Genomic DNA, 27,186 nt, shown 5'->3' on the forward strand with positions numbered 1-27,186 from the left:
AATCAGCTCGGTCATCAGGCCCCGGGCAGAGGACAGTTAGAGCAGCTGTGCCTGTCTGATCTGTGGTGGAGACCACGGGACCAGGGGATGAGGATGCGGCCGGGACACTGGGGAGGGTGGGTTGGCTCGGGGACTCCAGTCACTGGGGCCTGAGCTGTCTCCTTTTGGCTTGTCTGGGCCTCGAGCTGCCCTTCTGTATTTCTTTTTTTTCTTTTAAATATACTTTTGATTTTAGAACAGGTTTAGATCTACAGAAAAATTGCAGAGGCAGTGTAGACACGCCACAGCCCCTGTCCCCGGGCTCGTCATCATCAGCATCTCACACTGGGTGAGTCGTTGGTTGTAATAATGAGCCAGTGTGAAGCATTGCAGTAATAAGTCCACAGGTTATCCACATTCCCTCGGTTTCCCCTAACGTCCTCTCTCTGTCCCAGGATCCATCCAGGCCGCACACGACATTTAAATATCTCGTCTCCCTGGGCTCCTCTGGGCCAGGACAGTTTCTCAGGCTCCGGGCTCCTCCTGTGCACGTCCTGCCCTGGTCCTGGTGTCAGCCGTTCTCCAAGGAGCCAGGCTCTCATCCATGGAGGATGCCTCTAGGAGCGCAGGTCTGGGCACCGGGTGTGCCTGTCGCTCTTGGGGTGTCACCGCCTCGAGGCCCTCGGCCGACAGAGCGAGGGCTGTGTGCGAGCTCCCTGCTGTACGTGCACGGATCTGTCCACAGCTTTATGCGGATCCGTCTTTGTTGACATGAAGCTGAACACGACTTCAGACTCAAGTCTCCGGCTCTGATCCATCACCATGCGGATCATTCCGGCCTCCTCCCCTTATCTGCGACCTCTCACCCCTCTCCACCCACTGCCTGAATCCTGCACTTCTCACGTCCTGTGCGGCGGTGTGGGAACCGACCCCTGTCCCCTGCGGGATGAACTCCATCAACCAGAGCACAGAGCTGTGCCAGGTTTGCCCACAGTCTCACAGTTGCGCCCATTCCCATAGTGACGTAGGGTGGCCCCTTTGTTCCCACCCCTCCAGTGAGGCTCTCACCCACGGCGATCAGCTCGACTGTCTGTCTCCTTCTGCGTCTGTATTCCTTTGTGTTGCCAGCTGGTGGCCCATCGCAGGGGTGCCCGAGGGCATTTATCCACTGGCCTGAGGGTAGGCTTCTGGCTGTCTCCTGTGTCGGGTGTTGTGAATTAAGCTGCTGTGAACACTACTGTTCATGTCTCTTTGTGGACGTTTCTGTCTCTCTCTGAATATTTCTTCTCACAAGATTATTCCTGGCCGCTCTGGACCTGCCCTGCTCCAGTCACTTCTCCGGGGCCCAGCTCCTCTCGGTGGTGAGTAGTATTGACGGACCCAGATGCAGGTGGTTGGCGTTGCTGATGGCACTGGGGGTTCCACCCGGACAGAGGTAGGGAAGGCATGTGTGCATGCACATACACATGCACACACGCACACACATGCTCACACATCATGTCTACAGTTCCATAGCTATACTGAAACCATGAACCCCCTCAATTCCACAGCGCAGGGTTATTCCAGCATGTTGTCCTGCCCTTTTGGTGTGAAGCCTGGTTCCCACCCTTAATCCACCGATTTATTGATCAATTCCCCCCCCCCCCCCACCTTGTCTCTTCTCTCCGACTCTCCGACTCTGACCCCCACTGGGACTGGCCAGCCCCCCGGTGCCACCTGGACTAGACCCTCCGTGTGTGTGCATGTGTGCATAATCAAATCCTCAATCTATAAACACAAACACCTCCAACTTTAAAAAGCAAACAAAAGAATTTTCAGCAACTGTGGAAAACAAAGGGTTAATGCATCCATTCAGTTAAGAATCCCAAAATGATGAAAAGAAACCCAGAACTCTAAGAGCCTAATTGACAGAGGAGGAGCAGAACCGCCAGAGGAACAAACTGCTGACCAATGCGGGGCGTGGCCAGCTCCCCAGGAGCTCACTCCTCCTCCCCCATCCTACTCAGGGACCATCACTCTCCATTGCTGGGGTGATGACTTCCAGAACTTTCTTAAGCCTGTATCACTTGGCCTTGGGCTGGATGGAGTGTGGAGGGAGGGGTGTTTCAGGGGAAAGGCTCAGTGTGGACAGGGTGGGGGTGGGAAGACGAGGATTGGGCGCTGGAACCCAGAGCCGCAGACCTGAGCTGCCTGGGGTGGGGGAGGGGAGCAGGCTGGGGAACGCTTACACCCAGGGTGTCCTCATGTCCCTGAGACCAGACCCATCTCAGTGTGGCCACTGTTACAGACAGTAGTGAGCATGGATGCGCCAGGCAGGGTCAGGTCTGCCCTTCCTGGTGGGGCCCACAGGCAGCCTCAGCCACGGGAGCGGCTGGTGCTGGGGTGGGCGGCCCAGAGGAGGGTCCCGTCCAAGACATGGGAATATCCAGGGGTCCTCCCGAGGGGAGTGCCATGCAGACCCACGTGACCATTTCTGCTGGGCTGTGGGAGACCCCCAGGCCAGGAGCGCCACCCCAGGGTTCGGGGGAGGCCCTCCAGGGCGGGATGCCCCCTCTGCCTGAGCTTGTTCTCCTGACAAACGGGGAGAGAAAGAGCACCGTGTCACAGAGTCGTCGAGGGGCAACATGGACGGTGTCTGGAGTTTCTTTCTCGACAGCAGGCGTGGAATCCTGGGGGCGTCGCGGGCTCTGCAGAGAGCTGCGTGATGGGTGCAGGGGGAGAGGGGTCCCCAGTGCTGCAGGAGAATAGAACCAGGACACGTGAGTGCCCTGAGGTCCCTCCTGTGGGGACCCATGGATGGCACTGGGGGTTCAGGGAGAAGAGGACCTGGGTTCCTCCAGACCTGCCCCTGCCCCCTACAGTGGGTGACAGCAGGCCTCCTGGGCCCTGGGAGGGGCAGCCTGGACTCCAACCCTGCTCCCCATGTTCTGGGCTGACCGGGGAAGATCCCCCTCCCTGGTGTGTGGCCACCACAAGCTCAGCAAAGGCCCCGCACACAGAGGGTGGTGCTGTTGTCCACTTTATTCGTTGTCACATAAACCTGGGACACACAATTTTGAGCCGCGGCTTGGGGCCCAGTGCTGGCAGGGAGGGGACAAGTCTATGCCCCGAGAAGCCACATCCTGGTGGATCATCAGGTAACTCCCCCCACCTGTGCCTCAGTTTCCCCACATCTAAGAGGGGATCTCAGAGGCACCCACAACACCACCTGTTATTTGGAGCTGGCAGGGAGGGGGGAGGCAGGAAAGTCCCAGGGTCCCCTAATCAGCTTGGTCATCAGACCCTGGCCGCACAGATGACGGTTGGGATAGGCCTGTCCTGGGCTGGGCTGCTGTGCCCATCTGATCTGTGGTGGAGACCACAGGACCCAGGGACGGGGGTAGGGACAGGGACACTGGGGAGGGTGGGTTGGCACAGGGACACCAGTCGCGGGGGCCTGAGCTGTCTCCTCCTGGCTCCATCTGGGCTTCGAGCTGGGACCTTCCTGACGAACCCCCAGGACCAGGCTCCTGGAGGACAGAGGAGAGGGGACAGTGTGCCCCACAGGAACCAGGGAGGGCTTCCTGGAGGGGGCAGCACTGACCCCCCACCCTTGCCTGGGTGAGGAGAAAAGGCTTCAGTTTGCAGGCAGGACGCCTGGGGTCCGAGCTAACCCTGCTGTGTTTTAACTGTGCACCCCCGAGCTGGCCACTCGCTGCTGGGCGACAGCTTCCACGTGGGACCAACAGAGGGGACCCTCACTCTCGGGTGTGCAGAAGGAAGAGGTGGGGCCTGCCCGAGGAGCCTGGCCCTCAGCTCCTCCTCCATGCTCCCTCTCTGCCCTGACAGCAGGTACATGGGCTGTTCCCCTCCCACCACCCCACACCCAGCATGTCCAAGGCTCCGGGTGGACCCTCCTGACACCTGCAGTGTGCAGACACCATGGTCCTGGGCTCTGGTGGCCTTCTGCTGCTCCTGGCCATGCTCGGTGGGTGACCCAGCCTGGGTGTGTGGGTGGGGGAATGGAAGGGGCACCTGTACCCCGTTGGCCTCCTCCTGGGGGTCACGTTATTACCCATCAATCCTGGAGCTGGAGCTTCTCAGCCAGACGGCCATCCCCTGGCCAGGGGGGCTGTGAGCCTTGGTGGAATCAGCATGAGGAGGGCTCTGGGCCAAGAGAGGGAGAGACCTGCCCATTGTGGGGCCCTCGTGGGACCAGCTCCCCTTCGCTGGGCAACCGGGTCATCAGGTGGGGAGAGCAGTGCATGTGTGGGGTGATGGCACCAGCCACCAGGGCCCCGGACCCCAGGTGAGTTCCTCCTCTGAGCCGGACCTGGAGGGGTGGGAACCAGGCGAGGCCGAGGCCTGAGGCTGTGCTCCGTGCCTCCCAGCTGTCATTTATGGCCCATTCCTGGTCCCACCCAGCCTAGCCAGGGATGACAGCAAGTTGATCCAGCGCTGCCTGGCCAGGCCCCATCTCCCCGGCTGGGACCCTGGCTCCAGTCGTTCAGGACAAGAGGATCCACCCCAGGGGTCCCTGGATGCCTGGTGGGCATTGCACTGGCCTGTGGGCCTGGAAGCCCCTTCTGGGGCTGTGAGAGGGGGGTCAGAGCCGGCCCCCCACCTCCCATCCCCCAGCCCCTTCCGTCTCTCATCCGTCAACCTGCTCCTCTGCCTCCTTCCCTAGGTGTCTCCTGCAGGGTCCTGCACCCAGAGATGTCCCCAACAGGTGTGTCAGGGGGGCGGGAAGGGCTGGCGTGAGGGGTCGCCTCCTGTGGGGCTTCAGCTGGGAGGAAAACCCCAGAGGTGAAGGGCCCTCCCTGGGGTCTGGGGTGGTGACACGTCTTCGCACAGCCAGTCTCCTCCTGAACCTCTCGGTGAGGGTCTGTCCCTCCCGAAAGACAACCTCCCTCCCTTTGCAGTTAACGGAGGCTATGAAAACGCCTGCCACGTACCAAGCTTTCTCCCTGAACTTCACTGTCTATCGATGACTCTCATCTGAATCAATTACTATCGACCTGCCATGGGTCTTTCTTATTCCGTCATTTCACTCCCTCCACATGAACCAGCAGGCATGCCCAGGGCTGCCTTCCTCATGGGTTAGCCATCCAGCCATCACTCTTTTGTCCGTCTGTCTGTCACCTGTCTATCATCCACCTATTCTCTACTTATCTATCCATACCTGTCAATCATCCATCCAGCTTAGCTCTTTACATCAGTGTGGGCTCGTTATTCACCTCTGTGGATTATAATTTATTCTCATCATTATTTTGAAGCTCAAAATAGTCCATCCCAGGTTTGACCAGTGGGAATGCCTCCCAGTTGGCTCTTGTGTCTTAAGTGTTTTGTTTTTTTTTTCTTTAATATAATGAGGTGAAGTTCACCTAAGACAAAAAGAGCCATTTTAAAGTGAACGATTCAGAGGCATTTAGTGCACAGTGTTGTGCAGCCACCACGTCTTCTAGTTCCAGAACATTTCCATCACCTCGAAGGACCCCCCTCCCCACTAATCACTTGGGGCCTGTCCCCCCAGCCTCCTGGGTCTTTTGAACGGGTCCCCGTCATCCACTGAGCCCCTCCTTCCTGGCCCTTCCTTTCTGGCACAGCAAGATGCTCCAGGCTCACTTTGCGGGTGTCTGGACCCCGCTCTGGATGACCCCCTGGACCGAGACACCCTGGTTATGCTTTGTGGGGCACAGTGCTTAGAAACCCAGACGAGGGCACTCATACTCATGGCTCTGGGGGTCCTTTCTTCTCACCCACAATGCTCTGGGGAGCGTCTGGTAGACAGGGTGGTCAGGGAAGGCTTCCTGGAGGAAGCAGGCTTCTATGCATCTCCCACCAAGAACCTGCCTCCTACATCTTAGGGTGCGGCCAGCCCCAGGTTCCGAATGCAGAAGGCCGCGTTGTTGGGGGTCACGCTGCCCAGGCTGGCGCGTGGCCCTGGCAGGCCAGCCTCCGGCTACGGAAAGTGCACGTGTGTGGAGGGGCTCTCCTCAGCCCTCAGTGGGTGCTCACAGCTGCCCACTGCTTCTCCGAGTGAGTGTCTGGGGTGAGCGGAGGCAGCCTAGGGGCCCAGGCCTGCCCAGGGCAGGGGCAGACAGCAGAGGCCTGACTCACTCCTGACCTCTCTGGGCCTCAGTTTCCCCCTCAGTAAAAAGGGGGGAACCACATCACCACACACCTCGTGCAGCCCCAGGGTTCAGAGGGCACCCTCAGCTGCCAGACTCTGGTATCGGCCTCGGGAGTTTCTGAAGCCCGGCCAGTGCCAGGCTCCTGCGCGTCCTTGCACGCCTCTGGAGGCGGGCAGCTCCCTCCCACCCCGCCACCTATTCCTTCTTCACGTGGAGCAGTCTGTGGGGCTTAGAGCATCACTGGCCTCCAGCGCAGCCTGACATCCTCCCACCTGGGGACAGGATCTCGTGTTCCCCTCCCCCCAGGATGCTTTTCAGTCCTTGGGGCCTGGAGGGCAGGGCTGCTGTCTGCTTCCAGGATCTGGCCTGATGTCCCCATATAAGCAGAGGAGGAAAGCTTTGGACATCAGGCCCTGGTGGGGGTGGGGAGGGGGGTGGGGTCTGGGCTCAGCCGGCCCCCTCACACCTACCTACTCTTCCCTCCCAGGTCCTTGAACTCATCCGACTACCAAGTCCACCTGGGGCAGCTGACCATCACTCTGTCCCCCCATTTCTCCACTGTGAGGCAGATCCACCTGTACTCCGGCCACCCGGGAGCACCGGGGTCCAGCGGGGACATCGCCTTGCTGCAGCTGAGTACCCCTGTGACGCTCTCCAGCCGGGTCCTGCCCATCTGCCTCCCCGAGGCCTCGGCCGACTTCCCCCCGGGGACACCGTGCTGGGTGACGGGCTGGGGCTACACGAGGGAGGGAGGTGAGGAGTCCCCACAGCCCCCGTGGGGATGGAGGCAGGCTGGACTGGCCCAGGGAGGCGCTGGGAGGGACGGTGCTAGCCAGCTGAGGCTGCCCCGGTAGCCCCCGTCCCAAAGTCTGTCCCATGTCCGCTCACACCAAGGTCTCAGCGTGTGAGCCACACCGTGTGAGGGTGTCTGGGGTCGCCACGTGCGGGTCTGCATCTGGGTGACCCTCACGTCGCAGAGCTGGTCTCTCTCTTCCTGCCCCCAGAGCCTCTGCAGTCCCCGTACATCCTGCAGGAGGCAGAAGTCTCCATCGTGGACACAGAGACCTGCAGCCGGGACTACTCTGGTGCAGGGGCCAGCCCCATTCGGCCGGACATGCTGTGCGCCCGGGGCCCTGGGGATGCCTGCCAGGTGAGCCCTGTAGGGGAGGCGGAGGATGGGGGGTCCTGGAGCCTGGCTAAGAGGCTCCCCACCTCCCTGGCATCCTGGTCCTCACCCCACTCTACCCCCAGGACGACTCCGGAGGGCCTCTGGTCTGCCAGGTGGGCGGGATCTGGCTGCAGGCTGGCGTGGTGAGCTGGGGTGAGGGCTGTGGCCGCCCTGACCGACCTGGGGTCTACACCCGCGTCCCTGCCTATGTGAGCTGGATCCATGGCTACATCCTGGCCTCAGGGGCCTCGGGGCCTGTGCGCCCTCAGCTCACCGGGCCCCCTCTCGTTTTCCTCGCCGGCTTCTTCCTTCCCGGCCTCCTCCTCCTCCTCGTCTCCTGCGTCCTGGTGGCCCAATGCTCTCTGCACAGGGCTTGGGTCAGCTCTCCCTCCCATCCAGCCTGTGACCGTTGACCCTGATCTGCACGACCTCCTGCGGTCAGCAGAATAACGCCCACTCCCCCCCCCCCAATAAAAGATGTCCATGTCCTGATGCCCAGGACGCGTGACCAAATCCCCACAGGGCAAGGCCTCTGAGCCTGCAATTAGGACTAGGGAGCTCGAGAGGGGCATGAGCCCCGGTTACCGGGGGTCCCGGGTCATCAAAAGGGTTCTCAAAAGTGGTACAGTCCACACAGGAGGTCATAGACGCGACATGAAATGCACCTGACCCACCGTCACTGCCTTTGAGGTTGGGGGAAGGGGCCGCAAGCCGAGAAACTTGGTGGTCTCCAGGAGCAGGGCTGGCCCTCAATTTACAGCCAGCAACACAAGTGGGGCCACGTCCTACAGCCGCAGGAACGACTGACTCCTGCCAACAACCGGAAGGGCCTCTCCCTGGAACCTCCAGAAAGGCCGCTGCCTTGCTCTCACCTTGGTGCCATGACACCTGAGTCAGACACCCGACCTCCAGAACTGTCGGACGATAAACCTGGGTTGCTTTAAGCCACTACATTGCTGGCGATTTGCTGCAGCTGTTCCTGGCTGCAGGCCGGCGTGGAGAGCTGGGTTGAGGGCTGCAGCCGCCCTGACTGGCCCCAGGTCTACGGCCGTATCCCTGCCTCCTTATGGAGCCCAGGTCACCTCTCTCTCCCGCTTGGTCTCCAACCCTTGACCCATGACCCCCTCCTTCCTCCTGGCAGGGCACACGCTGCGCCTGGAGAAAGAGGCCTGCAGCAGCCCTGCTCCACCCAGCTCAGTGTCTTCTCCCCATGGGGAAACTAAGGCTTGAGGGGTGCAATCATCTGTCAGGGTGGCACACAGCAAGGTCTGCAGACCCCAGTGGTAGGCGTCCACGCTCTGTGCCCCCCATGCCCACCCTCGCAGGGCCTGGCCTGCTCCCCGGAGTCCTGCAGTTCCCCGTGTGTCCACCAGAGGGAGCCCTGGCACTGCCCTCAACACCTGCAGGGAGGGGCTGTGCAGGTGTGGGGTGGGGGGGGAGGGGAGCGGCGGGGGGGAGGGGAGCGGCGGGGGGGAGGGGAGGGGCGGGGCGGGCCCCGCCCGCAACACTTACGTGCCCATGGAGTCAGCGTTACACAGCTGGGTTCTGACTGCAGGCCCGGACTCTGGGCTGGGGACTCACTGCCCACCCGGGTCAGAGCCAACAGGCCCTGGCCTCAGCCAGGAACAGCCCCCCACGGTGCCTCCCACCACGCAGACCACACTGGAGTGGCCATGGTGGGCCAGGCCTGCTGTCCAGCCACGGTGGGCTCCTGCTTGGCTACACAGAGGGAAGGGCCTGGAACCCAGCCCACAGCCGGCGCTACATTGGGCTCAGCTGCCAGCTGCCGTCCACAGGACCCTCGAGGGACTGCAAGTTCTCTTCTGTGCCTGATGTCACGGGGAGTACGGGCGTCCACGCAGCGGGGCTGTGGATGAGCCATGGACCCTGAGAGTCAGCAGGACGTGGGGTGGGGTCAAGGGTCAGGCTTTCGAGGTAGGGAGATGGCTGTGTGGGGTGCCCTAGACTGACTGCCCAGCCAGGAAACTATCCTCATGGGGGTCCCCCCACCTTGCCCGCACAGCACTTGTCCCTGCGGGAGCCTTGGCAGAAACTTCCTCCTACATGGAGTCAGACTTGGTTCTTCAGAGTGAATGGTGCCGTGTGGTTTGGCTGCTCCCGCTGGAGGGGAGCTTGCTACGTGTGGATCTGCCTAAGTGGGACCGCAGGAGGCAGGAGGCTTTGTGGACACCCAGGCCCTGCTGGGGGTGGCCAGCGCTGGAGCCAGGGGTGGGCGGCCTCACCCAGCTCCACCTTGTGCCCTCACAAGGCACCGGCTCACCACCCTCCCACGCAGAGGGACCCGTTCCGATGGCAGTAATCCACACATTTCTTAAATAAGTTAATGTTTATTCCGTTTTCCCCCTCCCCCTCCCCTTGACTTGAAGAGCCAAATTTTCTGAACCAGATTATTGCAAAGTTTAACCTGAATTTATAAAAGAAACGAAACAAAACGAGGGGCGTCAGTCAGCTGAGACCTCTCAGCCCGGCCCCGCGGCCACCCGTCGGAGGCGGGCAGGGGGGTCTTATTGCGCGGCTCCCACACCTTGGCGACCAGCCGCTTCCCAGAGACCCAAGTCAGCGGGTGTTTTCTGGAACACTGAGTGGACAGAGCGGTGGGGGTGGGCGTGGGAGGGGGGGGACGGAGAGACAGCGTGAGGGTGGAGACACATGGATGAGAACTCGGAGTGTGAGTGGCGGTGAAGCGTGGCCGCGGTGGCCTCGGGGACCGGGCCGCCGGCGACGATGGCACAAGTGGCCCTAAGCGCGTGTTCCCTATGAAACTAAGTGGTCGTGAGGACGGGCTCTGCTGGCTCCTCTGCCTTCCTTCTTTTGGTCATTTTCTGGCCCTCATCCCACAGATGCAACGCTCTCGTCACGGTACCGTGACCAGGCCACTTGCACGGCCTCAGGCCAGTGCAGCCAAACTTGGCAAAACTCAAACCTGAACCGACAGGACGGAGGCTCTCGGCCAAGGGGCCCCCTCTGAGCTCCACCTGGCCCGGGCCCTCGCCTCCCTCCCCCCGGGCTGTCGTCCGCTGGCTCCTCTGCCTCTGCCACGCGGCTGAGCCGGCTCCGCGCACAGCCCCACCGGGGGCTGCCACCTGCCAGGCGTGCCCAATCCCGGTGCCAAAGCATGTGTGGCATTGTGCCCCGAGCTACACGGGCTCGTCCACGCTGTCACCAGGGATGGGGGTGCCTGGGGGGGACCCCTCTTTCTTTGGGGGGCTTTGGGGCACTTGGAGGTGCAGCCCCTGCCCCTTCTCTGGGGGGTCACCGGAGGACATAGGAGGCTCTGTTCTGTGGGGTTCGGGAAGTGCTGTGGCCCCCGAGGAGGAACCTCTGGGCTCTGGAGACACATCGTGACCACCATCCAAGAACAGGTCCCCGCCGGTGCCCCCGACGCCCAGAGGGGCGTCGAAGACAAAGCTGGGGACAGTCAGGAGCTCCGTGCGGCAGGAGGCCTGGCCCCACCGCTCCCCCTTGGCAGCAGGGTCCACCCCCGGGCCCTCTGTGGGCTCCAGGGAGTCCCTGTGGGGCGCAGCCTCACAGGACGGCGTCCTCCGCCGCAGGGTGGTGCTGCCGCCCTCCGCTGCGGGGGGCCGGGCTGTGCCCTCCTCCTCTGCAGGGGGGTCTACGGAGATGCAGGGGGGGCTCATCTTCTTCTTCCTGCGCGCCCCCAGGGCCAGCTCAGCCTCCAGGGCTCGGGCCTTCCCCTCCCCGGCCTCCGGGCGGCCGTCCCCACTGCCCTGCTCCACTGGGGGCCGCCTCTGCTCGTCCGCCCGGCCTGGCTGGTCCAGGAAGCCCTGGGTGTCGACACCGTAAAGCCTGTGCGGGTCCGGCTCACTGCCCGCCACTCCACGAGCAGTGGGCGTGGGCGAGGGCGAGGCAGAGGGGCTGCGGGCCGAGCTGGTGATGTGGCTGACCTCTTCGTCGGCTGGGTCTGGGGCCTCGGCCTCCTCCCCACTGGGGGCCGGTGGCTGGCTGGAGACGCAGCGCTGTCCCAGAGTGTGCCTGCGGATGCGGATGCCAGGGGGCCGCGGGGAACGGGGTGGTGTCCGCAGGGAGGCCCCCAGGGACGCCTGCCTCACAGGGGTCTTCCCACCAGGCTCTCCCCAGCCAGGGCCGCTGTCCCTGGGGCTGTCGACCTGCCCTTCCAGGGAGTCGGTGGGGACGGCCTCCTGGAAGGGCATGGGGGTCAGGTGAGACCAGGCAGAGACTGGCTACCAGCCAGGGGCTCAGGGAGCCCTCCCTACCCCAAGGCCAGGGTGGGGTCTCAATCCCCCAAGACTAGGGACCCAGGGTGAGACGGGGCTGGAAGCCCCTGGTGCAGCTGTCATTGGCCCCAGCCCCACCCGTGCCACCCTGGGGACCAGCCTGAGTGCAGGGGCCACTGCCAGTGTTGGTTGCGCTGGGGAAAGGCTGCGAGAAGTGGGACTGGGGCCTGAGCTCCTGTGGGCAGAGCCTGCTGTGGGCCCCAGGAGACCCCAGGAGCTCAGAATTGGGCTGAGGCCACCGCCCCGCCTTGTGCACCCCAGCTTAGCCAGACACCCCGAGAACAGGGAATGAGAGGAGCCGCGGCTGCAGGCGGGCAGGGGCGAGGCTGAGTACAGGCGAGGCCTGCAGACACCGTCAGTGGGGGCACCGAGGGAGACCGAAGCCGCTGCCCAAGGAGGGGACTTAAGTTCCCATGGCCAGGCACACTGTTGTCACAGGCTCTAGAGACATGGTGCGCCCCCTCCCCTGCTGTTCTGCCTTCAGATGGGGACAGGGATCCCCCAGGGAGCCCCTGGGCCTCGGCTTCAGGACTGGGGGGCTTTTCCTACCTGTCTGCAGAGCAGCCGGCTGAGGCTGGGGGAGCGGGCTATGCCATGAGGGGGCAGGGCATGGAGACGGTCGCTACTCCGGGCTGGGGAGGATGCAGCCGAAGGGACCTGCAGGGCAGCGCAGGACTCTGCAGGCGGCGAGTGCGCAGAAGCCACCAGGCCTGGGACGAGAAGGCACTTGAACTGAGCCGCTGCTGCCCGGGCCACCCGCCCCACCTGCCTGGCCCTCGTCCTCTGACTGCCACCGCGCGGGGCCGTACCCAAGGGGGCGCTGCCCACGTAGGTTTCCATCTCCACCTCCTGCAGCCGGTGGGGGTGAGGGGCCGAGGCGGGTGCCACAGGCCGGAACATGTAGCTGTCATTGGGCAGCGAGAGCATCCTGGACACGGACACCTTACGCACGACCAGGAGGCTGGGGGCATCTGGCCCGGCCCCCGGGCTCGGCTGGGCCACGGGCTGGGGGTGGGTGGGGGACCCCTGCGCCATCTCCAGCTCGAGCTCGGCATCCAGCTCGGCATCCTCGTGGGCCTCCTTGTTGCTCTCCTCCAGGTGCTTCATGAGCACGGCGACCACCACGTTGACCAGCACGAACTGGGCCACCAGCACGAAGGTGACGAAGTAGACGGGCGAGACGGCCGGCAGGTAGCTGAGGCAGTGCTTGTCCTCGCGGGCGCACTCCCGCAGCGTGTCCTGCGGGCCGACAGGGTGCGGGCAGGTTCTCATTTCCACCGGCAGGCTGCCCCGCAGACCCCACTACACTGTCCCCAGGCCAAGCAGTACCTTCATGATCCCATTCCAGTTGTCCCCCGTGGACACACGGAAGAGCGTGAGGAAGGCCATGCCGAAGTTGGAGAAGGTGGCATGCCGGCTCAGGCCCTCACAGGGGTTGTCCTCGCTGCACTCTGCAGGGGAGATCAAGCCTGGTCAGCCACACGCTCTGGGGGCCGTGCACACACGAGCATGACCCGTGGGCCCTGCACTGTCCCTTGTGCTCCTTGGGCACAGGGCAGTAGCTCAGAGCCCCTGGCAGGTGGGCGCCCGTAGGGGACACCTCTGGGGAGCCACATCCCTTCAAAGCAGAGTGTGGCAGCTCCTCCTCGGCGTGGGGACTGCCTCGGGAGAGTGGCCTGGAGCCTGCCCTCAGATCTAGGGCTTTCTGGATGGACGCTGCCTCTGAGGATGCACAGGCCAAGCCCCTGGCACTAGTCTGGCGCTGGCTCAGCCCAGAGGAAGGCACTGCCTGTGCCCAGGCCCGCGGTTCAGATCAGCACACTCTCGGGCCCCTGCAGGGCAGTGAGGCTGCCCTGGGGCATGAGGCGTCCTGGACACTGGGCCAGGGGCCAGGAGGAGTCGGGCCTGGGGTCTTGGGCACCAGGTGCCAGGTCCCAGGAGTTCCCTCTGGGCAGACCCTGGGCTGTGACAGCCACCTCAGCCACTTCAGGGACAGGCCTGCTGGTGGCTCCTGGAAGCCACTGAGCATTCAGTGCCACCGAGTGTTCAGGAGACCCCGGCAGGAAGGGGAGAGGGACCCACGGGGACTGAGCTGCCCAGAGTGGCCAGAGCCTCAGGCCTGGGGTGGGGTCTACGAAAATCCTTGGGGACAATTTAAAAGGATGTCCTGCAGCATTTGTCTCCTGGGGACCATGTACAGTTCACGTCAATGCCTCTGTTTGTGTGGGTGTGTCTGTGTTTGCACACTTGCTCATGCTCACGTGTGGCTCTGTCCTCCTGGCTGGGGTGTGAACATGTAAGCCTGTCCATGTGTGTGTCTGCCTCATGCAGGGAAGGGCTGAAAAGGAGCCAGGGCGAGGACATGACAGGGGCCACGCAGCCCCACCTCAGCCCACCAGCGACTGAGCTGTCTGCAGGCCGTGTGCACAGGGGTGAGGTTGCGCGGGCCATGCGCACAGAAGTGAGGCTGCACAGGCCACAAGCACAGAGGCAAGGCTGTGTGGTCCCTGAGCACAGGGATGAGCCCGCACATTCCTGGGCCCTGGGCCCGCGGGGAGGGTGCGCAGTGGCTGTACTCACCGAGCCTCCCGAACAGCTCCACTCCCAGGGCAGCATAGATAAAAAACAGGAGCATGAAAAGGAGGCCGAGGTTGCCTACCTACACAGGAGAGAAGCAGAGATCAGCCCCCGCTGCCCGGCCTTCGGCACCTGGCGCCCCACCTCGCCACCCGCCCCCCACGTTCCCAGCCGCGCAGTGGGTTGAAGTCCCAGGGGCCGCCTCGGAGCCCAGTTCTTAACCTGACCCTCCGGGCCTGCAGCTCCCATGGCCCCCAGGGGCACCTGTCCTGCCTAGAGCCCAAGGCCCTTCTGCCAGCCTCTGCCCCTCCTTGCTCCCCACGCTCACCCTGCACCCAGGACCCCCCACACCCACGCCTCCACCTCCTCGCTCCCCAGGCCCTAGGAGGCCTCCCTGGGGCTCTGGCAGACTCCGGGCAGAGCCGGCCTCCAGCTGCGGGGGCCCTGTGCTGAGGCCCAGGCTGGAGCTCTGTAGACTGAGGGAGGCCTCGCCCTGCCCTCCAGGCAGGGTCTCACGAATCTCGCAGGCCCACCCTCCCAGCATGTGCTCATGCTGCTTTCTGTGGGGGGACCCTCCATCTTCATGTGTCTCCTGTGCCCCTGACGTAGGCTGCTCCCCACTCCAGCACCTGCTCCAGCCCACCTCCCCTCTCATCACTCCCAGAGACGCTGGTGGGCACAAGAACGCTGGGAATAGATGAGACAGGGCTGAGGAATGCTGCCGAGGGGACGAGGGGACCCTGGAAGGTGGGAGGGCATGGGGGGCCAGTGTGCATGTGGGTATGCAGATCGTTGGAAAGCTGAGGTGCTGGGTGGATAGGCAGCTGTCGGAGGAGGAAGAGGGTGCCTGGGCAGGCAGCCGGGTGGACAGAAACATGCTGGGCTGGTGGACAGACACTGGCCACGAGGGCTAGAGGATGGACAGATGGACACACGGGTGGATGGGTGGGTGGACAGCTGGTCGGGGACTGGCTACCACACAGATGGACAATGACTCTCAGGTCAACAGCCCAGAGAGGGCCAGGGTAGGGGCTCTGGGCACAGGAAGTGAGGATGCAGGGCCTGAGGCGGCTCTAAGGACGACAGAGGCCTGCAGACAACACCTGAGCCCTGGGAGTGGTCCCCAAACTCAGACAAGCCCACCAGCCACATCCTCTGCCCTCAACCTGAATCCCACTGCCTCCAGAATCGGACTGGGCAGATGGGCACCGGCTATTGGTCTTCCCCAGAAGGAATGAGGCCCAGAAGGCACGCAGACCATCTCTCCGAGCACAGCTGGGCTGTTCCCTGCACACGGGTGCGTGTGTGCATGTAACCACGGCTGTCACACGACCGGATGACCAAGTGAACGAATGAAAGAATGGGAGACGGCAACCCAGGCCCTCCCTGTAGCCTCGTCCTCTTGGGGCATCTGTGATGCCCACCCTTGGGGCAGCGCGGCTGGGAGGGAACCAGGACCCAGAGCTGCTGACCTACCTGGGGCAGGGCTTGAACCACCGTGTCCAGCAGGGCCCGCATGCCCGTGGCCATCTTGAGCAGCTTCAGCACTAGCGCCGGGAGCCAAGCATTAGTGGGGTGGGGGGGCCGCACTGTCTGACCCTCCCCTGGCTGGCCGAGACCCTGGAGCACCCCTGCCTCCCCGACTCCCCATCACCAGCACTGTCCACCAGCACACGCTTCAGGGTGTGATGAGAAAGGAGACTGGGGGCCAGTGAGCACTAGAACCCCCTCTGCTGGGCCCGGGCCATGGGGACCACAGCAGGGACCTCCTGACAGTGCCTGGGACCCCGGGGAGGACGGGGGGCGGCCTACCGCGGGCGATGCGCAGCACGCGCATGATGCGAATAATGGTGGGGTTGATGGGCAGGGCCGCGTTCATCTCAATCTCCTCCAGCGTGATTCCCATGATGGACAGTAGGACGATGGCGAGGTCCAGCTGGTTCCACCTGGGCCGGCCGGACGGGCAGACGCGGCTCAGCATCGGCCACCGCCTCCTTCTCCGCACCCCCAGCCCTTCAGAGCCCACCCGGGGGCACGAGCAGGAGTCCCTTTCTGTCACCCGTGGGGCATGTCCCTCATTTCAGCACAGTCACCCTGTAGACCTCAGGCCGGGGCCCTGGCGAGGAGAGCCAGCGCTTGCCTGCCCCCAAGAGCCCCAAGGGTCCTCCAGGGTGCTGGTGTACCGTCCTTGAAAAACGCACCTGTCCTTGAAAAACCTTCGGAACCCAAATGCCACCAGCTTCAGCACGGCCTCGAGCACGAAGACGATGGTGAACACGTAGTTGCAATACTTGAGGGCCTCATCCAGCGACTGCGGGCGGAGCAGCAGGCTGTGGACAGCCCTGCTGGGCCTGGCCCGCCCCTCCCTGCCCTGCACACTGGGCACCCAGCCTGGTCACCCTGCTCATCTCTCTCCTCCACTGACCTCCGGCACAGGGTGGCTCTCTCTTGAGGCCCAGGTGTTGAGCGAGCACTTGCTGTATGCAGCCTGTGCCAGGCCTGGGGACCTCACCTGGCTTCACCCGTGCAACATCTCGACGACAACCCTCAGGTGGGGGGCCTGCCAACTTGGAGCCCAGACTCCTGGCCCAGCCTTGACCAGGTCCCACCCACAGCCCAGGGCAGAGACACACAGAGCTCAGCTTCAAGCAAAGCCAGTGGGATCCGGTTCAAAGGCCCTGTTACTCTGAGCCGGCTCCCTTCCTCTGGTTGGAGAGGGGGACGCATCCTTCCCTTAATGAAATGACAGAGATGCAGCTGTGACCGGGCAACGCGAGAGCTGCCCACCTTACACCGGCGTGTCTCCCGCCTGCTCCCCTCCTCAGCCCGGCTTTCTCCTGGATTGAGACCCACAGCCTGCAAAGGCTGACTCAGGGACACTCCCTCGGTCAGTGTTTCGAGATGGAACCACTCGTAGGGCGGGGAAGGCAGGCGAGGGCCGGCCAGAGCAGGTGGCCTGGGGACTTTCACCCGATTTTAAAAGAAGGACTCTTTATTCAAGCCTCAGCGCCACACACATCAACCCAAGTGTGGGCCACAGACGTGGGACGTCCCCCATTCTCAGGGCAGCACCTGCTCATCCAGCCACCCTGCTGAGCGCTGGCCCCGACCCGCAGCCCCTGGGGGCCCGTCTCCCTGCAGCGGGTCCTGGAGGCAGGGTGAGCGGGGTCTTGAGGCACGAGCCCACCTTGGGCTGGTTGTAGTGCTCCACGGACATGGTGATGACGTTGACCCCAATGATGAAGGTGATGAAGAGATCGAGGTAGTGGCTGGTGCACAGAGAGTGGATGGAACGACGGGCGGGCGAGTAGTCGGCATAGTAGGGCCTGCGCTGGGCTTCTGCAAGGAGAGGGCGACGTGAGTGTGGCCCATGCCCTGGTGACACCGGGACGGCTGGCCCTCTTCACCTCCCAGGAGGCTGGCGTGCAAGGGTGGCTGGAGGAGGGCCCCAGGCTCAGAGGTGAGGAGTTTGCACGAGATTGGGAGAGGAAATTTCTCCCAGGAATGGGGTCCTGTTCTAGGTAAGAAGTGGCCCCTGTGAGTCTGGCTCCTGCCGTTAGCTGGAGAACACCGGCAGGAAGGCCTGGGTGGGAGTGGGCCCCAGGGGCAGGTCATCCACCGACCTCCTCAACTGTGGGGGCCCCGGCCCCAGGGCAGGCCCCAGGAGTGGGCCTGGAAGCTGAGACCCCACCTGGGCCCTGCCCAGACCCTTCCCTGCCAGGGGCTCCCAGATTAGGGCCTTTGTGGTCTATTCTCGCTGGCAGGGGGTTCAGGGAGACCTCAACGATGGAAGGTAGGCAGAAGGGAGCTTTCTTGGGAGGCAGGGCCAGTCCTGCCCGGAACCCCCCCATTGCCTAGTCTGGGCACAAGCTCCGCTCTGGCCACCAGGGGAAGTCCCTCCCCTCCTCATCCTCCAAGAGGCCAGTGGACACTGCCCGTTGTCCGGGATGTGCTGGACCTCTGGTCCACCCGAGGCTGTTGGCCATGACCTGGGGGGTGGGTCGTGCGTCCCCCAACATGCCGGCCTGCAGTGAATGCTCTGCCTGCAGTAACCCCTTTAGGGTTAGCACAGTAGTGCTCCCTGAGCTCCCACTGGGTGCGGACACAGCTGTCACCACTGCATATGAAGACCTGCCTCAGCCACAGAACCACCCACAGGCAGGTGACCATGCAGCGAGAGCCGTGGCTGCCCCAGCCGATGGCCCAGGGCCTGGGAAAGCAGGGGCCGAGGGGAACGAACCTCCCCGGGACCCTCATGCCCCTTGGTCTGGCATGCAGTCACTAAAGAGCTCAGCCCAGCTCGTGCAGCCAAAGGGGCTGGTGGCCAGTTGGGCCAGGCCAGCACTGAGGACAGAGAGTAGCCACAAGCCAGCAGGTGTCCCAGAGCGTGGCAGAGACACAGGGAGGCATGCAAGCTGGGCACAGAAACACACGTGAGCTCGGAGGCAGCAGCGTGGACACTAGGCAGGCTAGCTGGCTGCACTTCCCCCTCCCGCTGACGCCTGGCGCCCCCCCCCCCCCAGCCGTCCCGTGCCCACCCTGCAGCAGACCCCGGTGGCCTGGCACCCGCCTGCAACATCTGCCCTTCCGCGAGGCAGTGGCGGAGTAACGGGACCAGGCCACCCTGCAGCCCTGAGCAACGGCCGTCACAAGTGGGGGCTAAGACATGCATGGCGGGGAGAGGTACCTGGGTTGGGGAAAGTGCCTGGAAAGACAAGGAGATGGTCTGAGCTGGCCGCGGTGGGGCGGGGTGAGAACGCTCCACACCGGTCTGGGTAAGGGGGACTCAAGGGTCCCCTCCTGCAGGAAGCCCTCCCTGTCCCCAAGCTGGGTGGGGCTGCCCTACGACCCTCTCTCTGTCTTGGACAGCGATGTGGTGTGAGGACTTGGGGGGTGAGCCTGCCCCTGCAGCGACGGGAGATGGGAATTGGGGGCCTCATCCATCGCAGGTGCCACTTGGGACGGGATCCCTGCCTCCTGCAGCAGCCGCCCTGCCTGCCTGGTCCCCTCCTCCGGGGTCCCGGCCCCCATGCAGGCCCAGGCAAGGCGGGCAGCGAGCAGAGCCACTGGGCGAGGCGGGGGCTGGGAGCCCAGGGGAGCCGGGCGGGCAGGGAGCTGGGGGCGAGGCTGCCTGGGCGTCCACCACACCCAACACCGAGTGTGTGGAGAGCCGGCCACGCGGCGCGCGACCTCAGAGCCGCTGGAACCCGGCTCTGGAACAGGCGCACGGGGCGCAGGGGCGAGCAATGGGCGGGCGGCGCGCAGGTACCACCCGCCACCGCCGCCGGGAGCGCCTTACTCCTGCGCTTCCTCTCCAGGCGCCGCCGCCGCTTCTCCTCGCGCCGCCGCGCCTCCTCCGCCTCCTGGTGCTGCCGGCACTTGTGGAAGTTCTCCACCACGACGCCCACGAACATGTTGAGCACGAAGAAGCTGACGATGAGCAGGAAGGAGATGAAGTAGAGCAGCATCCAGGGGTTGTGGTTGGGCACGGGCTGCGGCAGAGGAGAGGCGCGTGGGTCCCGCCGCCCGCCGGGCCAGAGAGGGGCTGCAGGGGGCAGCTGTGGCCCCGGCACTTGCAACTCTCCGCGAGTTCTCAGGCCAAAGACGGGCTTTCGAGGACAGAGGCCCTGATATGACCCAAAGAGCTCCGAAAAACAGGGTCTGCTCGGAGGGTCAGGGCCAGGGTCGCCCACCGCCCGCCCGCACCTGCTGGTCTATGCCCACGGCGTCCAGCCCGTCGTACATGATGTTCACCCAGCCGTCCTTGGACGAGAGCACGAACAGGGACATCAGCGCCTGCGGGACCAGAGCGGGGTGTTACCGTGCGCGCTGCCCCCTCCCGGGTGAGACCCCTGCGGGACCCCCCACGGACCACACGACCAGACAGCGGCCTTGGCTCTGCAGACGCGCCCTCGGCTCCGGAGCGCGGTGGTCCCGCGCAGGGTCCGCCGGCTCCGCCCCATCAGGCCCCCAGCCCCGCCCCAGCCCCCACCTCGCCCCACCCACGCCCACCCACCTGTCCGAGGTTGTCGAAGTTGTACTTGCGCCGCACCCAGCGGTAGTGCGCGGCCCGGCACTCGGCCTTGGTGGAGATGTTCCTGGTGTCGGCGCCCTCGCAGTAGTAGAACTTCCCCTTGAAGAGCTGGGCGGGGCGCCCGGTCACCCAGAGGCCCGGCCCTGAGCCCCGGCTCCCCAGACCCGCACGCGAGGCCTCCAGGGGCAGCACGGCAGAGACGGGGGTCTCCCCGCCCGCTCCGCCCTCCGCCCTCCGGGGGCTGCCGTGCAGTTGCCGACCAGAGACCACCTCCCACGGCGGGGACACCCACGGACATGCCGGGCTGCGCACCTGCACGCCCAGAATACCGAAGATGATGAAGAAGGCGCAGCAGATGAGGACGATGTTGCCGATGGGCCTGAGCGACGATATCAGAGTCTCCACCACCAGCTTGAGGCCCGGAGCGCGACTGATGACCCTGGACGCGGGGCACAGGAGACGAGCTGCTGGGCCACCAGAGGGAGCAGCCACGAGGCGGAGCGCACAGTGCGCCAAGGGCCCGCCCCTAGCAAGCCCCACCCACCCTGACCACGCCCTCCCCCGAAGCCCCACCCACCCCTCCCCGGCCCCGCCTACCTCAGAGGCCGGAGCGTCCGCAGCAGGCGCAGCACACGCAGGATTCCAAGAATCTTGGCGCCGCCGGCCGAAGCCATGGCCACGACGATGTCGACCAGGGACACCAGGACCAGCAGCCCGTCCAGCACGTTCCAGCTGCTCTGCAGGTAGGTGTGCTCACCCGAGACCAGGCCCAGGGCCACCACCTGGTAAGGCGCAGAGGAGGAGGGGCCCAGGTGGGCGGCGCTGCAGACTGAAGTGTGGGACAGAGGCCCAGCAGGTGGGGGCTGCTGGGCGGGACGGAGTAGGGGGGGAGGCCAGAGGGACAGACCCCGGGGCTCTCTGGACACGCTGGTACCTTCACCGTCATCTCAGCTACGAAGATCGCGGTGAAGATGTAGTTGGAAACGCTGAGAAAGGCGCGCTCCTGCAGAGACAGGACAGTGGGAGGGGCCGGCCGCGCACGCCACACCACCCCGGCCCCTCCCCCAGCGAGGAGGGCGCCTCACGGTGCTGCCGGGGTCGATGTCGGGCCTCTCCAGGGCGATGGTGATGCAGTTGAGGAAGATGAAGACCAGGACCACGTGATCGAACAGCTTGTGAGCGATGATCTTCTGGCAGGAGAGGCGGAACCTGGGGGCGGGGTGTGGAGGGTCCGGGACAGCCCTGGCGGAGCCCTTGCTTCCCGGTCCCTGTGGTCCCCAGGGAGGCGCCCCAGGCACGCCAGCCCCGGGGCGCTCACCACGTGGTGGGGAACCCGGAGACCCAGAGGGGCGGGCCAGCTGCGAGCAGGCCCCTCCCTCCCCGGCCCTCACCTGTTCTGAGGGGAGAAGAGGTACAGGGCCCAGGGATCCCGGCGGCGACACCACTCGGGCTCATACGGCTCCAGCACCTTGCGCAGCCGCGAGCAGCAGCTCTGGGGGGAGAAGGGGCGGGTCCTCAAGGCCCCTCCCAGCCTGGCCAGCCCCCCAGCCCCTCCCACCCTCAGGGCGGCCTCTTCCCCAGGCCCAGCCCCGTCCTCCCCACCCAGGGCCTGGGGGTCGATGCTGGGGGCGAATGGTGGTCCAAGCTCCCTGCAGGTCAGCTGGATCAAGTCCTGCTGGGCTTGTCCTGCACCCCTCCCCGCTTCTCCTGCCCATGACCAACACACCCCAAGTCCCTGCCTCGGGCTGCTTCAGGGAACCAGCCTAGATGGGAGGAAGGCAAGGGGCATGGGGGAGTACGGGGGGCTGTGGGGGCCATGGGGGTCGTGGGGCCCCACTCACATCCTCCATGTCATCGTCAAACTCGGCCGGGTCCTCCTTGTGGCTGTCGATGCGCAGGAAGAACTCGCTGGGCAGGGCCAGCACCTGCCCGTTGCAGTCATGGAACTTGCTGGGCAGTAGGGCGGCCGGCCGTGGGGGCCGCAGGTCCAGTGTGCTGCGGCGGTCCAGGGACTCGGTGCGCCGCAGTGGGGTGGCACACGTCCCCGGTGAGGTCCCCGCCCCGGGCCTGCTGTCCTCGGCCTCGTCATCTGTGCTGCCCTTGCCCTCGCCGGACAGCAGCGACTCCCGCTCCCCACATTGGCTCCGGCGCTTGAGGCTGGGCGCACGCCCCAGGCTGTTCCAGCTTGAACGCCGGCTGCTCCACGCGCTGTTGGGGCCCAACTGGGTGCAGGGGGAGCTGCGGAGGCTGGACTGTGGGGGGGGGGAATGAGCAGTGCCAGCCCCCCAAGAACCCCCAATATCCCGGGCCCTGGGGCACCTTGTCACTGGGGCCTCACTCTTAACATGCGTGGGGGGCATCTGTACATGGGTCATCTTGTCTAATGTGCAGACGACCCCACTAGAGAGACACCAGCGACACTGCACCCTCAATGGGATGCCCGAGGCAAAGGGACATCAACAAAGAGCTGGGGACACTCTAGCAAGATCAGGGCGCTGGGCAGGCCCTGTGCTGGGCTGGGGCGGCCGCTTGTGCCTGCATGAAGACCGGAGAGCAGGTTACCCCCAGGGCTGGGGCCCACCGCAGAACAAGCATCCTCGGACACCGCCCGAGCTGCTGACCCCAATCTCCAGGGTGGGGCCCAAATCAGTTCGTAATTGGCGGACCCTGGACTTGCAGAGAAGTTCGGCTGCCGTCTTAGGAAACTAACCCAACTAGGAGCCCGGGATTTACCTGCCCTGTGCCCCACTCTCTGCCGACACTCGTTTCCATGCTGGGTCTACCGTGAGTGGAGCTGTCACCCACCCCCCCCCCACCACAACCCGCCTGTCTGCCTCCCTCGGACTCCTAACAGCTGGGCTGTGATGCATCTTCTTGTTAAACTACCCGGGCACCCGAGGCTGGGCCATCCTGTCTCACCACCTCACCTCGACCGTCCTCCGTTCGCACCCTGACCCGGCTGTCCCACCGTCAGCTTGTCCCGCTCTGCCCACCCCTCCCGGCCCTTCGGAGAAGCCAGCTTTGGCTGCATCTGCCAGGGGTGGCATTACTTGGGTTTGTCTGGAAAGCCCCCATGGCCCTGGCTCCATGGGACACTGGTGACCGTGGAGCACGGACCCTCCACCCAGCTTCTGTCATCTGTGTCACGTGCTCTGTCTTTTCTCTTTCTGTCATCCCTTTTCTGGTTTCCCTCTGACGCGTGGTCCGTGCTCTGCCAGCTTTCATCATTTATTACCATTTGGGAGGTACGCTTCCTGCCTGCCCTTCTATCAGAAACTACTGGGGATCGCACACGCGTGTCCACGTCGGCTCTCTCTACACTCCTCCCACAAGAAGAGCAGCTCCCGGCTGCACTTATGGAAACAAAGCATTTGTCCTTCTGGGTCCCCACTCGGGGCCAGGGATTCATGGGGTATGACAGGGGCGTGCGGGACCCTCACTCGTCCTTGCAGGAAGCTGTAAGGAGTTGGGCAGGTGGAGTCCGGGGCAGGGGACGGTCCCTACCAGAGACTTCTGGTCCCCCAGCTGGGGGTCCATGGAGCAGCTGCTGCCACGCCGTGAGTCCAGAAGACCGTGGGCCACGTCCAGGTGCGGGGAGCTCTTGGGGGTGGGCATGGGCGTGGCCGCCGTGCGCATGATGAGGGGAGGGGGCAGGCTGCCTCGGCCCTCCAGGTGCCCATTTGGGGTCACCGCCAGCGAGTACATCTTCATCTCTGGAGGCGGAGGGGGAGGGGGTGGCTCGGGCCTGCAGGGCTCCCAGGACCGGGAAGCCGCCCGCCCGGGACTCCCCTGCAGGGGTTGCAGCTGTGCCAGGATGGGGTGGGCAATGCCTCCCCCGCCACCCCACACACACACCCGTGGCCCGCAGGTCTCTGAACTTGTCGAAATCCTCCTCCAAGCGAGCAGAAGTCTTCTCTTCATCTGTGTCAGATCTGTTGGCGTCACCCTGCGCCCCGCAGAGCAGAAGGCACAGGTGAGGCTCCCCGTGGGTGGGGACCATCTCTGTGCTGAGCACCTGTCTGCAGAGCTCCCCACGGGAGCTCCCCTCTCCGTGTCGGTTGAAGCGGGACTCTCACCCAACCCCAGGCCCCCACTGCCTCCCCCTGGGAGTCCCCCTCGCCTCCAGGCCCTCACCTCAGCCTGGAAGCCCTCCACCAGGATGGCCACCAGCAGGTTGAAGAGCACGTAGTTGCCAAAAGTCATCAAGGCCACAAAGTAGAGTGCGGCCCAGGAGGAGGTGGAGGCCATGCCGTTGTAGAGAACGACGTTCCAGTCCTCCTGGGTGAGGATCTGGAGGAGGGACGGCGAGGCAGAGTGGACCCCAGACTCGAGAGTGGGGTTGACACGGGGGGAGAAAACGGGGCACTGGGTAGTTGACCCTGACCGTGGAAATGCTGGCAAGCCTTGGGGACCAGAAGGAGCTCTGTGCCAGCAAGCACACACATCTACCTCCTCAGGGCTCAGAATCGACGTCCCAACCACTGTTCCCAGCTCTTCACCTGCTCTAGGCTTGGACCGGCCAAGGAGGTATGCTCTGGGGCTGCTTTGAGCAGAGCCGTGACTCTCCTGGGGACCACCATTTACACGAGAGAACGGCTCCCACCTGGGCTTTACCTGGAACACGGTGACAATAGCCCACAGCAGGGAGTCAAAGTTCTTCCTGTCGGGGACCGTGTCTCCAGTGTCTGTCTTTAGGCTGAACTTGCATCCAAAGAGGTGCATGCCCAGGATGCTGAGGGCAGGAGGCAGGGGTGTGGTGAGCAGAGCGGGGGTGGGCGCAGGGGAATGATGAGGGGGGAGCGGCCTGCCTGGTCACCTCCCCACGCAGCGGCTGTTGCCCCACATCTCCCCCAACCGGGACCCCCACCTTCTGGTTTACAGGGGTGTCCTGGTGCCCACAGCCCAGCTGTTCCTGGTCTACAGGTGGGATGACCGAGGCCGGGGGTGGGAGAGACAACTGAGGCCACTCTGGCTCCGGGCAGTGGCCAGGCCCTGGGGTGCCCGCCTCCCTCAGCCTGCCTGGACTGCCCAGCACTCTGGCCCCCACCCCGAGGCCAGAGCCCCGGGCCAGGCTGACCCACAGCAAGCGCTCAGCAGACACCAGCTGAAGTTGATGAACTCCAGCTGGCTGTCCCCACCCCTTCTCCCGCCGCTCCGCTGCCTACTCTCCTTTGGGCACAGTCCCTGATCTATCCATCTGGGGGTCTGTCCCATCCCCGCACTCAGCTGGGAGCTCACCAGCACAGAGCCCAGCACAGAGAAGGGGCCCCACATCAGTGCTGTTGGAATGAAGGCCTCAGCAGATGCTCTGAGGCTCCCGGTCCCCCACCCGGGGCCCCAGTGCTGGCGGGGAGGGGTCCTCCTCTCTGGGGCCGGCACACGTTCCACTCTCCAGGCCTCTGCCCCCCAGCCGCCCGCATCGTGCAGTCGCCGGCAGGGCCCCCACCTGAAGATGAAGATGAAGAGCATGAGCAGCATGCAGAACGTGGCCACGTTGTCCATGGTCTTCATGAGCACCACCAGCTGACGCCGCAGCGCGGGCATGAAGCGCACCAGCTTCAGCACCCGCAGCAGCCGGAAGGTCCGCAGCACCGACAGGCCCCCGTCCGCCTGCCCGATGATCTCCCAGACGCTGCGGCCGGGATGAGGGTCAGAAGGGGCCCGTCCTCTGAGTGCAGGTCCCTGCACCTGCCCTGAGCCCGGGACTTCCTCTTTCCGGGAGCAGGAACGCTAGCCTGGGAGCTATGGTGGCCTTTGCTCAGTCCCATGCCTGGGAGCAGGTTCGGCTGCATCAAGGCGCCAGGGGGCTGGGGGCCTGCGGCAAAATCTTCAAAGCCTCCTCATTAGCTGCCATCCCTGATGGCTGCCTGATCTCCCAGAAACTGCCAGAACCCGGGCACCGGCCAGGTCAGAAGCTTCTCAGTGGAGGGCCTCCCCCGACCCTGTGCCTTTCACAGCCATGCCTGGCTTGTCCATTCTTGCTCAACTCTCTCCCCGCTAGGGAAGGGACCCCTTGACTCCTGAGGACCCTGCTTCCTTCTGGGGGAGGCAAGCCCCCCCGAGATTCTCCCGTTCCTTTCTGTATTGTTTGTACTCCAGCAGATGCCTGGGAGGCAAGCTAGCCTTTCTCACAGGACCTAAACCAAGTGGAGTCCAGCCGTGAAGCTGGGGGGCTGCTCAGTGCCCACTCTGTTCCTCTAGGAAACAGCTCCATTAGATTCTAGAAACAACCACCTGAGGTGCAGGTGACCTCACTGTGTGAACTCGACAGTGCGGGTGTGGAGGGACATGGCCCAGGGAGGGGACTGCCCAAGACGTCGTGACTCAGTACCCACTGTAAACACCCCCGGCAGTGTCCCCTGCTCTGGCCGGGCCTCTGCTCTCTGTGGGGGGGTGTTCACCTGACACTGGAGGTTCCTGGGCCTCTGGGCCTGGGCAGGAGACAGGGGACCCACCTGATGATGACGATGATGCCGTCGAAGATGTTGTAGGGGTTCCGGATGTAACCCAGCGGGCCGCAGGCCAGCAGCTTCAGCAGCATCTCGAGGGCGAACATGCTGGTGAATACGATGTTGCTGATCTCCAGGGCGTTGGTCAGCTCGTCGGGCTGCGGGTGGCGGGGGGGGGCCATCAGGACCCCACCCATGGCTCCCAATGCTCCTCAGCAGAGGGGGAGCAATGCCCCACTGAACTGGGAGCAAGTGAGGCTGCACCAAGGGGCTGGGGGGCTGCAGCAGCAACTCAGAAGGAGCCTAAATGACTGCTAACCACCTGGAAAAGAAAGCTGAGACCCCACAGGCGTCCCCTCTAGCTGGGCGCTGGCCTGCCTGGCCCTCCCACCCTGACTGTCCCCCCTCAGGGGCCACCTCTGAGCACTGAGCTCTGGAAACACCCAGCCCCGCAGGTGTGGGGCACAGGAACAGGGCCTGGAGCATTTATGCCAGTTCCAGGAGGGTGGGGGTGCAGGGGGTGCGAACAACACCGGAGGCCCCTCTGAGCAGCTGCCGTGGTTCCTGGAGGCCTTGCCCACCCCTCGTT

At 64.4% G+C, this 27,186-nt stretch overlaps 2 protein-coding genes across 11 annotated transcripts in view; one reads left to right on the forward strand and one right to left on the reverse strand.

Moving 5' to 3' along the window:
• Window positions 1-3,799: 3,799 nt before the first annotated feature.
• On the forward strand, window positions 3,800-8,670 carry TPSG1 (tryptase gamma 1). 2 transcript variants are annotated; one of them, XM_070567096.1, is made up of 6 exons: window positions 3,800-3,946; window positions 4,646-4,687; window positions 5,826-5,997; window positions 6,580-6,845; window positions 7,097-7,242; window positions 7,344-8,670. In XM_070567096.1, the coding sequence occupies exons 1-6, from the start codon at window positions 3,901-3,903 to the stop codon at window positions 7,671-7,673; spliced, it is 1,002 nt and encodes a 333-aa protein (XP_070423197.1). In that variant the 5' UTR covers window positions 3,800-3,900; the 3' UTR covers window positions 7,674-8,670. The 2 variants fall into 2 exon arrangements, with proteins under 2 accessions (XP_070423197.1, XP_070423198.1); XM_070567097.1 differs by lacking the exon at window positions 3,800-3,946 and adding an exon at window positions 3,961-4,506.
• A 918-nt stretch (window positions 8,671-9,588) lies between these two features.
• CACNA1H (calcium voltage-gated channel subunit alpha1 H) overlaps window positions 9,589-27,186 on the reverse strand; it is a 68,752-nt gene continuing 51,154 nt past the window's right edge. For 2 of the 9 annotated variants that reach the window (XM_070567098.1, XM_070567106.1), the window contains 24 exons: window positions 26,604-26,755; window positions 25,595-25,780; window positions 24,763-24,880; window positions 24,283-24,438; window positions 24,004-24,094; window positions 23,653-23,861; window positions 21,990-22,400; window positions 21,540-21,640; window positions 21,234-21,357; window positions 21,056-21,151; window positions 20,746-20,930; window positions 20,131-20,587; window positions 19,821-19,910; window positions 19,414-19,606; window positions 18,802-18,819; window positions 17,302-17,453; window positions 16,316-16,425; window positions 15,927-16,060; window positions 15,587-15,661; window positions 14,118-14,192; window positions 12,867-12,988; window positions 12,347-12,776; window positions 12,087-12,247; window positions 9,589-11,441 (listed from right to left, as the gene is read on the reverse strand). In XM_070567098.1, coding sequence (XP_070423199.1) covers window positions 10,419-11,441; window positions 12,087-12,247; window positions 12,347-12,776; window positions 12,867-12,988; window positions 14,118-14,192; window positions 15,587-15,661; window positions 15,927-16,060; window positions 16,316-16,425; window positions 17,302-17,453; window positions 18,802-18,819; window positions 19,414-19,606; window positions 19,821-19,910; window positions 20,131-20,587; window positions 20,746-20,930; window positions 21,056-21,151; window positions 21,234-21,357; window positions 21,540-21,640; window positions 21,990-22,400; window positions 23,653-23,861; window positions 24,004-24,094; window positions 24,283-24,438; window positions 24,763-24,880; window positions 25,595-25,780; window positions 26,604-26,755 — 4,869 coding nt within the window. In that variant the 3' untranslated portion in view covers window positions 9,589-10,418. Of the gene's footprint in view, window positions 11,442-12,086; window positions 12,248-12,346; window positions 12,777-12,866; window positions 12,989-14,117; window positions 14,197-15,586; window positions 15,662-15,926; window positions 16,061-16,315; window positions 16,426-17,301; window positions 17,454-18,801; window positions 18,820-19,413; window positions 19,607-19,820; window positions 19,911-20,130; window positions 20,588-20,745; window positions 20,931-21,055; window positions 21,152-21,233; window positions 21,358-21,539; window positions 21,641-21,989; window positions 22,401-23,652; window positions 23,862-24,003; window positions 24,095-24,282; window positions 24,439-24,762; window positions 24,881-25,594; window positions 25,781-26,603; window positions 26,756-27,186 lie in introns of all 9 variants that reach the window. The other 7 variants (XM_070567104.1, XM_070567103.1, XM_070567101.1 and 4 more) reach the window with 7 other exon arrangements.

The sequence above is a fragment of the Equus przewalskii genome, chromosome 12 (genome assembly GCF_037783145.1).
Source record: "Equus przewalskii isolate Varuska chromosome 12, EquPr2, whole genome shotgun sequence".
Classification (NCBI taxonomy): domain Eukaryota; kingdom Metazoa; phylum Chordata; class Mammalia; order Perissodactyla; family Equidae; genus Equus; species Equus przewalskii.